We start from the raw sequence: 17,213 nt of genomic DNA, 5'->3' as shown, positions 1-17,213 counted from the left end.
GTTCATAAAAAATTAAAATTCTATATAACACAAAAAGAAAACATCAGGGATATGATATTCAATAAAAAAACTGGGATTTACACAAGTTGAGAGAATTTTCCCATTCAAACTGCAAGATTTTTAGGAAATCTTCAGTACAAAACTTTAACTCATGTCAGTTTTTTTTGTGATCTGATAAAAAAGTTATTTCAGGTTTTTTTGGAGATGGACTCATATACTACCACAGAAGAACATAGGAAAGACTTTTGTTCAACATGATGTATTTTTAAATTTTTTTTTCAAAATAGTATTGAACATTGTTGACAAGTTTCACATTTTTTTAACATAAATATTTTTTAAACAGCAATTTTATACTGTAAATGTTGTTGGAACAACAATTAGACTATGATGTTATTTGAGTTAGAATATAAAGATTCAATTATACATCTAGGTGTATTTTTTAATTTTTTGAAATTTTGGGTGACTTTTGACTCATCCATACCTTGAGTTTGACCCCTAATACACCATACCAGTTGAGGGTTAACATTATTTTGTTTATTCATACGAAAACAACACAAATCGAGCAAAATAATGTCCCTCAAACAAAGTGGAATCTTCAACATTCAAAGAAATGTTTCTTCTCATCTGTTTTAGATGAGTAATATTTCAAAACCTTTTTATGTAGTTGAGAAGTTGATATTGTGGTAATTATTCACATTAAATAAAAAGACTAAGAAATTGTCAAAAACCACAGATTTTATTGATAGTTAGAAAGACCGGTTTTGGTTGTTACACCATTGTCAATCTCTCATAAACCTGTAGTTTTTGACAATTTATTAGTCTTTTTAATTGATATTTCAAAAACTAGCAATTTTCTGGGTGATATAGTAATATTTTTAAAATCACCTCAAATCTTAAATCTTTATTCTCCTGTAATTCATTGAGTAATACTTGGAAATGGTTTACCTTAAATTCTGTTTTTGTTGTGTTTTTCAGATTGTGCAAATCTGGCCAATAACAGCGTGGCTGACATGAAGGTGGAGCCAATCACAGCCGAGGAGGAGTACATGAAAAATCCCGATCTGAAAAAGGAGGAAATTGCCGAATTGAAAAAGTGGATGAAAACACAGCCTCATCTACCTCAGAATGTCACTGGTGAGCCAATTCAAATACCGTAATAATAATTGTATTATTTTTGTTTTTGTGTCTGGGCTGACACTACTCTGCATTGTCGTGGGTTCTAATCCCACCAGAAGGCATGGACCTTTGATCATCTCATTCCATTACCCACGCACAAGCAAAAAGCTTCTGTGAGCATCATCCACATTGAAAAAACAATTAAAATTATATAAAATAATCGATAGATTATCTGGCAATATATTTTGGACTCAAAATTGGACAAAACTTATTAAGTGATAAACATAACTACAAGTAAGAGAATCTTGTAGGCCGTTTTTTTCAGCCTATGGTGTGCTGACTCTTTCTTGTATTTTTATGTTGGACTGTTTAATGTATGTGAAGAATAACCTTAGTCTTTTCAATTTAAGAGGAAACATTCATGAATATAACACAAGAGCTGTCACTCAAATTGATCCAAGTCGAGTTAGGCTAAGACGCAAAAAATGTATAGCTAAGTTGGTGTAAAAATGTTTAATGTTCCATCACCTGAAGTTAGAAATTATGAATGTAAAAGATTCAAATATATTATAACAAAATGGTTGAAGGAGAGAGCATTTTACTCTGTTGAAGAGATTTTAACTAGTTACTCTCATCCATAACATTATGAGTTTTAATTTTATTATATTTTTTATAATGTAAGTTTATCTGACCTGTACTTGATCCTAAGTATTCATATTGTGATATTTGAGTCAAGTGACTTTTGTCTATGCAATTTTGTTTGTGACAATAAAAATTCTTGATTCTTGATAACCTATTCTTGGACAATTTCTATCCAAATTTGGGAAAGGAACAGTTTTGGGCTTTAAGCCTGTTGTTCCTTTCCCGATCATTCATAGTTGAGAATGATATTGTATCTATAAATAAATAAATACAGTGTACATTTCTGAGACAAAATGCCTAAGATATTAAAATTGAACAGTGATGAAATTGGGAATTCAGCATGAAACTAGTTCTAGCACATACAGATTAGGACCTTTTTGTACGGTACGATACTCATAAAAGAACAGTCAATTCAAACAGTGTTATAAATCACAAGTTCATGCTCATAAAAGAAGTCGAAAGTATGTCGTCAGGCTGACATTATTCGCTCCAGAAGGTACAGAAGATAATGGGAAAGCAAAATGTACAAAAATTATTCCTGAACAAGATAGTAAAGTAACCAAGTTACTAAAGTAACCTTCACGCTTAAGATACAGACAATCAACCAACATATCATATTAAACATACTCGTATGTTTATACCAGCTCATCCTAAATGTAGAAATTTAATTCAACTTTGGATTTTTTTAAATGTTAATTTATATTATTTTCATTCTTTAACTCCGATACAGAGTTTGTTAATGATTAAATATTGATGTTATCTGAGTGGGATTATTAATATATGAATTGACTGATTACAGATGAGCAGCTCATCCTTTTCCATCACAGTTGCTACTATGACATGGATGCCACAAAGGCCTGCATTGAAGTGTATTACACCACCCGCACCAACACTCCTGAGTTTTTCGGAAACAGAGATATTCTCAGACCAGAACTCCAGCATGCACTCAAAGTTTTGTAAGTAGCCAATATATTCTCCAACAGTCTAAAGAATTAACATGACAAATTCACTTCATTGGGGTAAAAAATTTAAATAATGTTTTGCTCTAACAATATTGTTTTTTTTCTGTAAAATTATTTATTTATAGAGCTATGTAGGGATTTCTTTTACTGTACACTATTAACTTCATGCAAAATGATATTGACTATCAATCCTATTATTGGACTTGAATATATATTTAATCTAAGAATTTAATTTTCAACAATGTTTTGCTTTATTCTTTATTCTTTATTGATTGATATAATAAGTATACATCATATAAATGATAGGGAGAGGAAAAATAAGGTAACCTTGTGCTAATCCTCTCCCCAATTTAGATATGGTTACACATAGTCCGAAATAGGTTAAGTCTTGTAGCTCTTCACTTCGCAAAATTTTCAGACCACTAATATGTTCACAAAGTAAATTTTCAAATTTAGATGTTTCAAAACAAAAAATAGAACAGATATTTCACATTATTATCACTTGAATAGAGAAGATTCATATATTAAAGAAATAATTTTGAAAAAGAACCGAAAAAAACAAACTTAATTCGCTTCTTAAACTTGCTTTAACAATACTGTTTTTATTTTGTAAGAATATTTATTTATAGATCTATGTGGGTATTCCATTTACTGTACACTATTAAATTCATGAAAAATTATATTGACTATCAATCCTATTATTGGACCTGAATTTAATACAAGAATTTTTCATTTTCAATTTTCCACAAAGAATCGTTAATTTTCCCAACAATTTTTATTAATTATATACAGAGGCCCGAAATAATACACTACCCAGGTAAACTAAACTTGATATGATGATTTTACTTTTTGACCACTCTACTCTAAGAGTCAGTGTTAACATCCATTCATTCAAGTGTTTACTTCAACCAACAATAACAAACTTCAAAAAAATAAAAATCAAATGGTTCTTCATTTTGACATCAATAGGCTACAATAATTTGAAACAAAACAATTTTTCAATCATGAACAGTAAATAACTATTACAGCATTGCATAATTTTTTACATAGTAATATAAATAATAAACATTATTCAAAATTGGATACTAATCTAACAAGATGTCAAAAAAAGGATTATACTACTTGCTTAATTATTAAAATTGTTTGCAAGTAGGAGTAACTTACATGAAAAAAGTTTTTCAATTGCTGCATTCACGCATAGATTCACACACCACTCACGCATTAGAATAATATTTCATGTGTTACTAAAATCAAATTTAACCAATGACAGTGAACAAACTCTCAATATTTTCAGGAAGAGAAGAAAGAAGCCACTTGAAAATTTGTTTTTTAAATATATTAATACTATTAACACTTTTTATGTAATCAGGCACATTATTGAACAGTTTAGGACTAAGAAAGACAAAATATTTTTGAAAAAAGGTGTTGTTACTTCCTATTATTCCCTGTTGAATTTATTTATTTGAATTTTGATGATCGTGATGTCCCTGTTGACTTTATCTATAATCTAATCTATTCTAAACTATTTTTTTCAATATATTGTTCAGCATAATTGTTTTTTTCTTATCTTGAACTATGTTGTGTGAGAGTGTGATAAATAAAATTTGCTCCATGTTATTAGTTATTGTTCCATGTGGAAATGTTAATTACCCATGAAACCGCACCCACTTCACTTTTTAAAATTTAATTTCAATTTTTTTTTCATTGATCTACATACAATCTATTCTATTAGTTAACCTGTTCTATTAGTTGACCTATTCTATTAGTTAACCATTTTATTATTACTTGCTATTAGCTATTGTTCCATGTGGAAATGTTAATTAGCAATGAAACCACACCCACTTCACTTTCTAAAATTTCATTTCAATTTTTTTCATTGATCTATGATATATTTTATTAGTTAACCTGTTCTATTAGTTGACCTATTCTATTAATTAATCATTTTATTAGTTAACCATTTCATTATTACTTGTTATTAGTTATTGTTCCAAGTGGCAATGTTAATTACCCATGAAACCGCCACTTCACTTTTCAAATTTTTTAATTTAAATTTTTTAACTTTTTTTAATTGATCTAAGCTCTATTTTTAATGAGAAAATTATTTAAATTAATAAACAAATCCAATTTTTTTCTATTTTTGTTTAGACACTACAACTGCCTGCCGGTGAAAGACCCGAACGGCTACCAGATAATCTACCACAAGCTGCAGCAGTTTGAGGCGGGCAAGTACACATTCAATGACGGCGTGAAGGTGCTGTCGATGGCTATCGACGCCTGTCTCAGTGTCGAGGGAACGGTGCCTGGCTACATTTTCCTCTTCGACATGAAAGGCGTCAGGCTCGGCCATCTCACCAGGCTCAGCATTTCCTCCCTCAGAAAGTTCTTCCTCTATTTGCAGGTACCAAGATAAAAGAAACTATACCGTAGTCTCTAAGAAAGTTTTCCCACTATTTGCAAGAAGTAAAAATCTGGTGTGGCGCACTCACACAACTTTCCTTGCCGTTATGAAAATTGATCACCTGACGCTAGTGTGCTCGCGCATTTCAAGTAGTCTACAATTCAAAGATCTAAGCCAGCTGGTGACAGGACAATAACGCTGGTGACACACGAGGTCTGCTATCTCTTCATAGTGAATAATTTAATAGAATCAACAGTTTGCAATTGGATAATCTTATTTTCTCTAATTTCGAGCTTATTTTCAATTTTAGAGATTTTTATGCTCAATCTTTTCCACTTGAAATTTTTTGTTCAAACTGTATCTGAAGCCTGATAATTGAGAATCTAAAATCAAACTTTGCATAGATGGGGCGGAGCTCCTGAAATTTTTACAGATATGAGACTTGTGGCAGTTGATAGAACTTATCGATGACTATTCTAGGTATAACTTTAATCAAAATCGTTGGAGCCGTTTTCGAGAAAATTGCGTAAAACCCTGTTTTGACAACATTTTCGCCATCTTGAATCGCATTTGATCGAAATTGTTCGTGTCGGATCCTTATAGTGTAAGGACCTTAAGTTCCAAATTTCAAGTCATTCCGTTAATTGGGAGATGAGATATCGTGTACACACACACACACACACATACACACACACACACACACACACACACACACACACACACACACACACACACACCACACACACACACACATACAGACCGATACCCAAAAAATCACTTTTTTGGACTCAGGGGACCTTGAAACATAGAAATTTAGAAATTGGGGTACCTTAATTTTTTTCGGAAAGCAATACTTTCCTTACCTATGGTAATAGGGCAAGGTAATTTTTTTTTTTTTTTTTTTTTTTTTTTTTTTTTAAATAAAGGCTTTTATTGAACGAAATTTCATTACATTTTAGAAAATAATCAAGTAAATGTTAATACATTTTTATTGTAAGCATTTTCTCCTTGGCTGAGTGCCGTCAGGAGGTGTTGGCAAGCTTTTTATATATGAATTTTAATATTATTTATTTATTTAAAAATAGACAATATATACAAAAAATAAGAATGTAAAATACTATTTACAGAGGAAGAGAGGGTAATAGTACATCTTGTGTGTATGGATTAAAAATTGAATTCTTGAATCAAGAAATATCTGTACGCCCAAGCATCTCTGCAGTATTGTCCTATCAGCATCCAGTTGTCACCATTCAGGTACGTCTTCAGCTCCTCTACAGCAAGCAAAGTCTTTCCGAAGTATCGCTTTCTGAACTCTGCAAGCACCGGGCACCTGGCTATGAAGTGAACTACATCCTCTTCCTCCTTCATGTTGCATAGAGAACAGATCCTTACATCCTGCCTGTGGGAATATTTGTTGAGACGAATGAGCTCGGTCCTTGACTTCATGAACCACTTAATCAATGTGAAGTCCACTGGTTCATACACATAGTTTGTGAATTGCGTCAGTTCTGGATACAGGGAGTATCGCTGGCTTCTCTGAAGTCTGCCTCTGAATCCCTCTCTCAGTCCCTCAGTGACTCTGATCACAAGAGCCTCAACATCACCCGCAAGGAATTCCGTTGCAGAGACCCCATAAGCCGTTTCCATATTCATCCAGTCTCTGTACACAAACACTTTCCTCTCCATAGTTTCCTTGAGCAGAATATGCGGATACCTATTATCAGGCAGATTCATGCATCTCTTCATATACTTGAAGTGGAGCCTTAATGTATAGACAAAGAGTGGGAGCAGTGCAGTCTCGAGTAATAGGCAGTAGTTTGGCGCCCACATAGGTAGATTGAAAACCTTCTTAAGGAAAAGACGTTGAACCTTTTCAACTTCCTCAACCATCTTTCCTCCCCATATTTGAGCGCCATAGCACACTGTAGAACGCGCCATTGCTTCAAATACTCCTAGCTTCGATTTGAAGGGAATGTTTTTCTGTGAAAACAGACCGTTGAAAATATTCAATGAGATTTTTGCTGCCGACGACCTCTCCCTGAAGTGTTCTGTCAATGACAATCTGGACGTCAATGTCACTCCAAGATACTTGTAGCTGTTCACCACTTCAATTGGCTCATTGTTGTACAGCCAAACCTCATTTCTGCTTATTTTCCCTCCTTTCCTGAAGATCACAATCTTTGACTTGTCAAGATTAACCTGTAGGTTCCAACTGTTGCAGTATCTCTCCAAGCCAGCTATCATCCTTCTCAAAGAGAGTCTGTCCGATGCCAGGAGAACTATATCGTCCGCGTACGCTAACAGCTTTATGTAGACACCCCCAACATTGACCCCTCCATCCAGCCAATCCTCCAAATCATTCACGAATAAAGAAAACAGCAAGGGACTCATCAGGCAGCCTGCTTTACGCCGGTTCGTGTTTCAAATCTTCCCGACAGCCCCTGATGCCCCCAAACTCTAGCTGTTGACTTTATCTATAATCAACTATTTGTTTTTTCAATATATTGGTCAGCATTGTTTTTCTTATCTTGAACTATGTTGTGTGTGAGTGTGATAAATAAAATTTGCTTTACGTTATTAGTTATTGTTCCATGTGGAAATGTTAATTACCCATGAAACCGCACCCACTTCACTTTTTAAAATTTCATTTCAATTTTTGTTTCATTGATCTATGATCTATTTTATTAGTTAACCTGTTCTATAAGTTGACCTATTCTATTAGTTAACCATTTCATTATTACCTGTTATTTATTAGTTAATAATAGTACTTGCTGAGGCATGGCGGACTACTTGTGGAGACAATGGAAGGGACTGTGCAAGGAGGGAGGGTGCTGGGACGAAAAAGAGTGAAGTTGGTGGATGATATCAGGGAGGAGGGAAAGTACTCCAAGATGAAGAGAATTGCACAGGACAGAGAGGAATGGAGAAGGAGGAATCATGTTTAGACCTGCCCTAGGGCAGAACACCAGTAATAATAATAATTTATTAGTTATTGTTCCATGTGGAAATGTTAATTACCCATGAAACCGCACCCACTTCACTTTTTAAAATTTAATTTAATTGTTTTAAAATTGATGTATGATCAATTTTAATGATAAAATGCTTTACAATGAATCAATAAATTCAATTTTTTATATTTTTGTTTAGACACTACAACTGCCTGCCAGTGAAAGACCCGAACGGCTACCAGATTATCTACCACAAGCTGCAGCAGTTTGAGGCGGGCAAGTACACATTCAATGACGGCGTGAAGGTGCTGTCGATGGCTATCGACGCCTGTCTCAGTGTGGAGGGAACGGTGCCTGGCTACATTTTCCTATTCGACATGAAAGGCGTCAGGCTCGGCCATCTCACCAGGCTCAGCATTTCCTCACTCAGAAAGTTCTTCCTCTATTTGCAGGTACCAAGACAAAATAAACTATACCGTAGTCTCTAAGTAAGTTCTTCCACTATTTGCAAGAAGTAAAAATCTGGTGTGGCGCACTCACACAACTTTCCTTGCCGTTATGAAAATTGATCACCTGACGCTAGTGTGCACGCGCATTTCAAGTAGTCTACAATTCAAAGATCTAAGCCAGCTGGTGACAGGACAATAACGCTGGTGACACACGAGGTCTGCTATCTCTTCAAAGTGAATAATTTAATAGAATCAACAGTTGTCAACAGTTTGCAATTGGATAATCTTATTTTCTCTAATTTCGAGCTTATTTTCAATTTTAGGTGAAAATGTCATTGAACATTAATTGTAGAGATTTTTATGCTCAATCTTTTCCACTTGGAATTTTTTGTTTAAACTGTATCTGAAGCCTGATAATTGAGAATCTAAAATCAAACTTTGCCTAGATGGGGCGGGCGGAGCTCCTGAAATTTTTACAGATATGAGACTTGTGGCAGTTGATAGAACTTATCGATGACTATTCTAGGTATAACTTTAATCAAAATCGTTGGAGCCGTTTTCGAGAAAATTGCGAAAAACCCTGTTTTGACAACATTTTAGCCGCCATCTTGAATCGCATTTGATAGAAATTGTTCGTGTCGGATCCTTATAGTGTAAGGACCTTAAGTTCCAAATTTCAAGTCATTCCGTTAATTGGGAGATGAGATATCGTGTACACAGACGCACATACACTCATACACACACACACACACACACACACACACACACCACACATACAGATCAATACCCAAAAACCACTTTTTTGGACTCAGGGGACCTTGAAACGTATAGAAATTTAGAAATTGGGGTACCTTAATTTTTTCGGAAAGCAATACTTTCCTTACCTATGGTAATAGGGCAAGGAAAGTAAAAAAGGTACTATACTATAGCAGCACAGCAAGTTCTATTCCTCATCTATTTGCAGGTACTGATAAAAAAGGTACTATACTGTTGTCGTTCAGGAAGTTCTTCCTCAATTTTCAGGTACTATACTATATACTGTAGTCCTTCGTCAGGAAGTTCTTCCTCTATTTGCTGGTACTAACAGAAAAGTGTTAAACTATAAGGCTGGGCGTACACCGGTTAGTCAAGACAAGACTAGTCACGTTTAGTCACAATACTTCACATAGTTGCTTATGAAGACATGTCTAATTGCAATGACTAATCAGTGTGAGTTGCGTCATAAGCAACAATGTGAAGTATTGTGACTAAACTTGTCTGATTATGTCTTGACTAACTGGTGTGCGCCTAGTCTAATGTAGTCGCTCAGGAAGTTCTTCCTCTATTTGCAGGTACTAGGCAAAAAAGGTTACTTGATAACGCAGACATTACTAGAGAAAACTTTTGATACAGGACCTTCCTCCAGTAAAATGTGTGACTCCACACATTTTTCAAGTCTTACATCTTATTCTCTTGAGTCGTGGGAATTAATTTCTCAAGTCTTAGGTCTTACTATTTCTCAAGTCTTATTAATTTCTCAAGTCTTAGGTCTTAATATTTCCCAGTCTAATTTCTATAAGTCTTAAGTCTTATTTCTATAAGTCTCAAGTCTTATTTCTTGAGTCTTCTATCAAACACATTCACGATTGTATTGATTTGCAAGAAATGCCTGAATATGATTTGACAGAACGCATTTTGTTACTCTACTAGCTGATAGCCTGAATCCAGGATTATTCATTCTCAATACAGAGACCTAATGTGCCCTACAAAAAAGGATTAAAACCCTTTTTCTATCATCTTCCTTCTTCTTCATCTTTTTGTTTTTGTTCTTTTTTCTTCTTCGTCATCTTCTTGCTCTTGTTTTTGTTGTTGTTCTCCTTCTTCTTCTACTACTACTTCTTTTCACTCATTTTTCTAAGCCTCAATCAAAGATAAATAATGGGCTCTTATCTGTATCAGGACTTCCTGTATATTACCTATAGTATATAGTAGATCCTGTCTTTATCCCCAGTTGCTAGTTGCAGAATTTTTCATTCTGACTTGTTAACATTATTTAGAGTCCAAAATGGATTAACTATTGAAAAATCATGATAAATCAATTAGGTATTACAATCATGATCGATAATTATTGATATAGTTCAATAACATCAATTTTATTTTTCAGGAGGGAATGCCAGTCAGGCTGAAGGCTATCCACGTACTGAACACCCATTCACTTATTGACAAAATACTGATGCTAGTGAGGCCATTCATGAAGAAAGAACTGATGAAGATGGTGAGTAAACGATCCACATTCATAAAAACTGAGTTATACCTTTTAAATAACCGAGATAGGTAATGATAATTAATAGATTATCAATGCTATTTCTAAGAGACTGAAAAATATTTTATAAATGATCACTGGGAATTTCTTACTTGGAATAGAGTACACTAAACAATTTATGAAATATTACAATGCTATAGTTTCAATTGGCTTTTATAAAATAGAAATTCAACGGGTGTTCCACTTCGCAGTGTAACTTCATGTAGCCTGGAACCTCATGATCGTGCTGATCATTGCATGGGAAAATGATCGATTGAATACTAATGTAGTAGGTTATAGTACGCTGAAATCTTTGAATTTTCAATTTACTTAAAAAACGGAATCATAGAGGCATTTCACTTTAAATGTGTTCTATCAAATCAAATACTTGAAATATAAAATATATTTATGTTCAAATTACAATAAGTATATGCAACCAAACAAGAATAGGTATCTTAGAATAAGTATCTGCAACAATATTCATATGGACAGTTATTTTCATGGTTAAAAAAAAATGTTAGGACCCTAGGACCCTACATTCAATTGGGAATCAATTCACTAATCAATAAATTTGGCGTCATGAGAAAAAATATTATTTGATTGCAGATTCACTTCCACACAGACTTGCAACCAGTCTACGAGGCGCTATCCACCAAGTGCTTGCAAAAGGAGTATGGTGGTGAGCTCGAGTCCATAGATGAACTCCATGGTAATTTATTTTCTACTATGCATGTTTATGACAATATATTGGCGTATAATAATACAGTACAATGAGTTGACAAATAAGAAATATTACCTTATGCCTAGGATCAAATAATATAATAATCTTTGCTTTATGTCTAATAAGGAATCTGCCTAGGAAAGAAAAATAGCTTTGCTAAGTATAGATGGAAACCATCACGTCACTTGTGTACCTTCAACACAGGGAAGAACCACATTACAGTTGCAGGGAAAATATGAAATTGACGTATACGAAACATATATTTACAAAACGTAGCCTATATTTAAACGTATACAGTATATTGTACGTTATTTTTGTCTGAAACATATTTGAATTATAAGTATAAAGTATAAATTTGTGGAGAATATTACTTGAAAAAAAAATAATAATTGAAAAAATTGTATGGGATCTAAATAAAATCATGGGATTTCATATTGTTAATTATTAATACATGCAAGAGAGAAGCTCTATTTTCAGGAAGTCTGCATTTATATTAGTTGTGCTTATGAGGACTAACTGAAACTTTTCTTCAATTTGAAGTTGATTTAAAAATCATTCCATCATAAAAAGGTCATTTGTTGCATAAACTGAATTTTTTCCTGAAGAGCATTTTTTCAAACAAAATCTAAAAAGAAGATATGTTTTAAAGAAGTTTTACATTAGTCTCGATAATTATAGATTTATCAATATTTATTTTCTATAGATAAAGTAGATTCGTATGGGATTTGTTGGTGGGGAGTCTCTTGCGGGAAGGTTTCACCTCGCCTGAATATATAATTCAAGCCGGCAATGGGCTTTACGACTGTCATACTTAACCGGGACCGACAGTTTAACGTGCCCATCCGATAACATCTATAGATAAAATAATACCACTGTATAGAAAATCAAGAGGAAATATGAAAAAAAACATTAACCCAGGAGTAAGGGGTTAGTTTGAGACCTAATTTCTATGCTAGGGAAAAACTAGAATGAAAAATATACTCCTGGATTACGGTATTTGAAATGGAATCCATTGGAACTTCCACGCCATTTTTCGGACGAAACACAAGAGAAATTATATTAATGCTCCTCTGTGGATGGAATTCAACGTCGACGCCATATTCACGCTTAAACAAAAAAGTTGGAAAAATGGATTTCTAAATATAAATAATTAGGGGAAACAGGAGAAATTAGATTTACTTTTCCACTCACTATTGTTCTCCAGGGTTTTAGTTGATTTGAAGGAGTTCGAACTAGATTTTAGTCAAATCCTTAGAGGCTGGAGACATGGCAGATTGTCCATTCCACGATGTCTTGTAGGCTATGAGGCGATTCGACTGGCGTTACTATTTTAAGATGCAGTTCTGCAAATGAAATACAAATTAATGTCAATTTAAATCCAGTGCTTTTTTTGAAAATAAAAATAATACATAAATAACAAGAAAGGTATATAATTGCATCAGACACATAATACGAAAGACATTTCAGTAATCTGAAACATCTAATTCCTAGCAATGTATTTCTAGTAGTAAATGAGGATGAGACTATCTCTCAACCGCAAAAACGTAATAGCCTCCTTTGTTGAACCAACTTGGTACGCATGGTCTCCATGTTCATACAAACTGGTCACAGAGATTCAAGAATTTTGTGCTTTTTCTGAAAATTTTATTTTATTCTGAAAAAAACACATCAATATTCACTTAAAGAAAATAAAGGATATTGAGAATTCTTCTTTTTTTTAAATAATCATTGAAATTCTCTAGACTAAATGAACGAATATAGTCTACACTGATAAGTCAGTTACACACACGTCGATTTTTGGACGTTCGATTTCTTGCCGTTCTTATGAAATCTATACCAGAATAAACGGAGCTTTGCAAACACATGAGCACATGATCAGTTTGCCAAGTTATGTTTAATTTAATATACTTTATAAGGACGGCAAAAAATCGTCCGTCTAAAAATCGATGTGTGTGTAACTGGCTATACAGTACCCAGTACAGTATGAGTGCATTATCCATGTACTCATTTTCTTCTCAAAGTTAGCAAAGACTTCTTAATTCAATCTGGAAGTCTGAATTTAGATTTCTTATTCAAAGCTTGAATAATAATGCTTGATTAATTAGATTTATGATATATGTAATACACTGTGCTGAGTTTTATTCTATGACATGTAGATAATGGCATAGAATGAATTTCTTGAGCTATATTGATAGGTACCGTAAGGAATTTAGTTCCTCAATTAATTTTAGTGAGTTTAATTAATTTTATTAAGCTCAAGATTATAAGTTTGAATCAAATCGCAATAAACGAGTCAAATCGCATAGTGTTGGAATTTTAGAAAGCAAGTGTTTTCTTATTTCAATTTTAATTTATTGCAATCTATGCATTTTCTCAATTGTTAAAAAATTCATAATTTTATCTTATTACTTTCAGAAAAATTTGAATCCTGGATGAAGAGCCTGCGACCATACTTCAAAGATGAAGAGAAATTCAGGAATGACGAAAAGAAACGAATTACTGATAAGAAAGGAAAGCACGCTTATCAGGAACAAGACCTTTCGCTACAAAATCTTTGCATAGATTAAGTTTGAAATCAAAAATGTTCTCTGATATTACTAGCCTATAAGTTTATCCTCCTAGTATATAGTTCTGAGTTAAGTTGAAGATCAAGAAATATGCAAGGATAAGATCTTTCCTAAAATAAATTCGTATGACAGCTGTATCCAAATTGACCAATAGTGTATTGCTATTACTATATTACTATTGTTTTCCAATACTTTTATACTCATGGCTGGTCTGTATAATAGCCATGGTAAAATGTTCTCAACTTGAATATCTGTACGAATTTTGCAAAGTAGAGAAGTTGAAATCTGTCAAATTCTGATGCTCTTCTGCTCAAAATACTGTGATTATTATTGATTAGTTAGTTATGATTGTAATATTTAATTTTTTTTCAAAATGTTTACTACTTCAACACAAATAGGATAATGAAAATTAAATTTTATAATTAAGCCTAGATTTATTCTAAGAAATAATTTTCAATATTACATAAATCCCACGGGGATGATTATCCAATTGGTAATAATTTGTTGAATTAGTGGAAGGTTAAGTTAATTTGACTCTAACTTACTTGATAAAAATCCAACTAATTATTAAATTCAGATCTGTATTGTTATGTTGAATGAAATTGTTGAAAGCTGCGAGTAAAAGTTAGAAATCTTGGAAGAAGTTGATTCTTGGATTATACATAGATAGACCAACATATAGATATAATTTTGAAGTTTCAAAAATGGTATTTTGTACTTAATAGTATAGTTCCATAGCTAGAAATGTATATTTATTATGATGTAAATTTCTTGTATAAGTTGAAATAAAATGATTGAAAATCAATTAATGAATATATAAATTCTAGCTTAAATCTCCAGTCCGTACAGTATATGATTTGATAGACTAGTGTTGAATAAGAAACTTAAATTTTGATTAGGATTCAAATAATTGAAAATCAAATATGACTTAATCTCAGCTTCTTCAGTAATATGAAGATATGTATAATGGAATGATATTTACATTTAGAATAAACAGTTACAGAATGTTCAAGATTTTACTAGAATTCTAGTGAAATAATGAAATAATTAATTCATTTAATGATTATAAATAAAAATATAAATCTGAGAAATAATTTAAAAAGGGTACTCAGATTTATATTCAAAAGTAGCCATAAAGAAAAAGGCAATTCATTTAATGATTCTATGCTAAAGATTGTAAGCCTATATCAAATCCACTCAATAACGCATTCAAACAATTTTGAATTATTATACGTTTTTTTACAGAAAAGCAACTCTTTGAAAATCTTTGGATTTTTTAATAATAGAATTTTAAAATATTTTTATTATGAATAGAATGTTGAAAACTTCTTCAAATATCATACAAACTGTGAGATTCATTCACTTTGAAACTGATTTCATTGTAAACTTATTCCTTTGAGCTGATTTTACTCTAGAACTGAAATCATAAATCTACTAATTGATACTGCTTTAAATCAGGAAAACTTTTACTTGGGATCAAAAACTGAAAATAGAGTTTTCTGCAACGAAAATACCCTCCGTTAAAATTCAGTTACACTAACAAGTTTCGTGGAAATGTGTCAAGAACATGCCGCTCTCCAAGTAGAGCAAGACTGGATACTCTGCAAACATGCTCAATGAAATTATAGTTAATCCAACTGACATCATCGAAAACAAGATAATATTCGGACGCGATTTACTGCTTCAATAAGTTAGCCTACACCTAGCAGACAGGCTACCAACTATTTTGAGATCCCTAGGGAACTTCGACGTCTCTCCAGCATTTTTACCCCAACACCCCCTTACAACCCCTAATCATATTAAGCTCGCCCATCAGGAAAGATCTCCACAAACATTAATAAGAGCCTCGTCATCCTAAATAATAATCTAATCCAGAATCACAGCCAGTAGCGGTGAGCCGGAGTGTGTTTTTCAATTACTCTCCTGTCAAAATAACTTTCCAACTAATTAACTTATCAACAGAGTGGGATGCTTGCTGCAGTTAATAGATCATGTTCTTTTATACAGTATCATGTTGTTTCCCTGATTAGAGATTGAATTAGATTGAAAGCAGTGTTGCTCAGCGCTATGGTTTGGAGCATTGCTCGTTAATTCAGTTAGTTGAAACTTTAATTGCTGGAGTTCAGATGTCAATCACAGATATTGAATTATTGTAGCAAATAGTAATATGGATTCAGTAGTTAATGGTTGAGTTACACTCTACTGCGAATAGGGATTTGCATGGAATCAAGAAAACCAGAATAAAGTTCAAAGATGATAATAATAATGCTCCAACATATAGGCCTACAGGTATCAACTGTATTACTGTATTGTATAAAATTTACATGGTCCTTTCAGTTCTCCATCATTATCAAGTTGTTTATTGAAGCTTTTAAGTTCAACAGGCGATAATTTGGCATCTTATGGGACTGAACTATCAGATTGAGAATATTTAAAATACTTTTATTTAACATTATTTTGTATATGATCGTATAGAAATTTCATAGATAGGCCAACATCAAATTGACAAATGCAAATTTTAACTTATTCAAAGTATTTTTTGTGGCTACATATCTTACAGAAAACGAAAAAACCTGAACTGAACAGGGAGTGGCCACCAACAAAAAAAAACATTTGCAAAGTATCGTACAGTAAACTATTTTTCATACACTACCATTGTTGTGTTTTTATGTTAACGGTAGCAAATTAACTCTACTGGTAACGGTACTGAAAAACATTTCAATCCAAAACTCAAAAATTGCAACAACTCCAGGTTACTTGGAGGACCTTCATTACACTAGGACTCATCTGATCGCCAGTGAGACACGGGAGGCGACAATGGCGAAGCAAGCTGGGACACCAGTGAGATACAAGGAATAGTGGGTGGTGACCGAGCTGGTGCCCAGGATGAGACACCAGCTGGCCGCCAAAATGTGGTGGTGACTGGCTGCCACAAACTGGTGTCTTGGCAGGCGACCCTATTGTAGTATACTGAATACAATAAGATGTAGGTAATGCCCCGGGTGTCCTACTGGTGACCCAGCCTGGTATCCTGAAATCCGAATGTAAAGCTTAGGTTGGGGGAGCTTGGGTTAGTAAAACTTAGATTAGAAAAAGCTTAGGTTAGGAAAAGCTTAGAATAGAAAAATC

At 33.2% G+C, this 17,213-nt stretch overlaps 1 protein-coding gene across 4 annotated transcripts in view; it reads left to right on the top strand.

The window, feature by feature from the left end:
- LOC111045973 (alpha-tocopherol transfer protein-like) overlaps positions 1–14,889 on the top strand; it is a 44,889-nt gene extending 30,000 nt beyond the window's left edge. For 2 of the 4 annotated variants that reach the window (XM_022331453.2, XM_022331452.2), the window contains exons 2-7: positions 976–1,134; positions 2,558–2,714; positions 8,266–8,518; positions 10,659–10,769; positions 11,403–11,505; positions 13,933–14,889. In XM_022331453.2, coding sequence (XP_022187145.1) covers positions 976–1,134; positions 2,558–2,714; positions 8,266–8,518; positions 10,659–10,769; positions 11,403–11,505; positions 13,933–14,084 — 935 coding nt within the window. In that variant the 3' untranslated portion in view covers positions 14,085–14,889. Of the gene's footprint in view, positions 1–975; positions 1,135–2,557; positions 2,715–4,865; positions 5,119–8,265; positions 8,519–10,658; positions 10,770–11,402; positions 11,506–13,932 lie in introns of all 4 variants that reach the window. The other 2 variants (XM_039434792.1, XM_039434791.1) reach the window with 1 other exon arrangement.
- Positions 14,890–17,213: the final 2,324 nt, after the last annotated feature.

This window comes from Nilaparvata lugens, chromosome 8 (genome assembly GCF_014356525.2).
Source record: "Nilaparvata lugens isolate BPH chromosome 8, ASM1435652v1, whole genome shotgun sequence".
Taxonomy (NCBI): Eukaryota; Metazoa; Arthropoda; class Insecta; order Hemiptera; family Delphacidae; genus Nilaparvata; species Nilaparvata lugens.
Note: the sequence above shows the minus strand (reverse complement) of the source record. Positions and strands in the feature narration are given on the sequence as shown.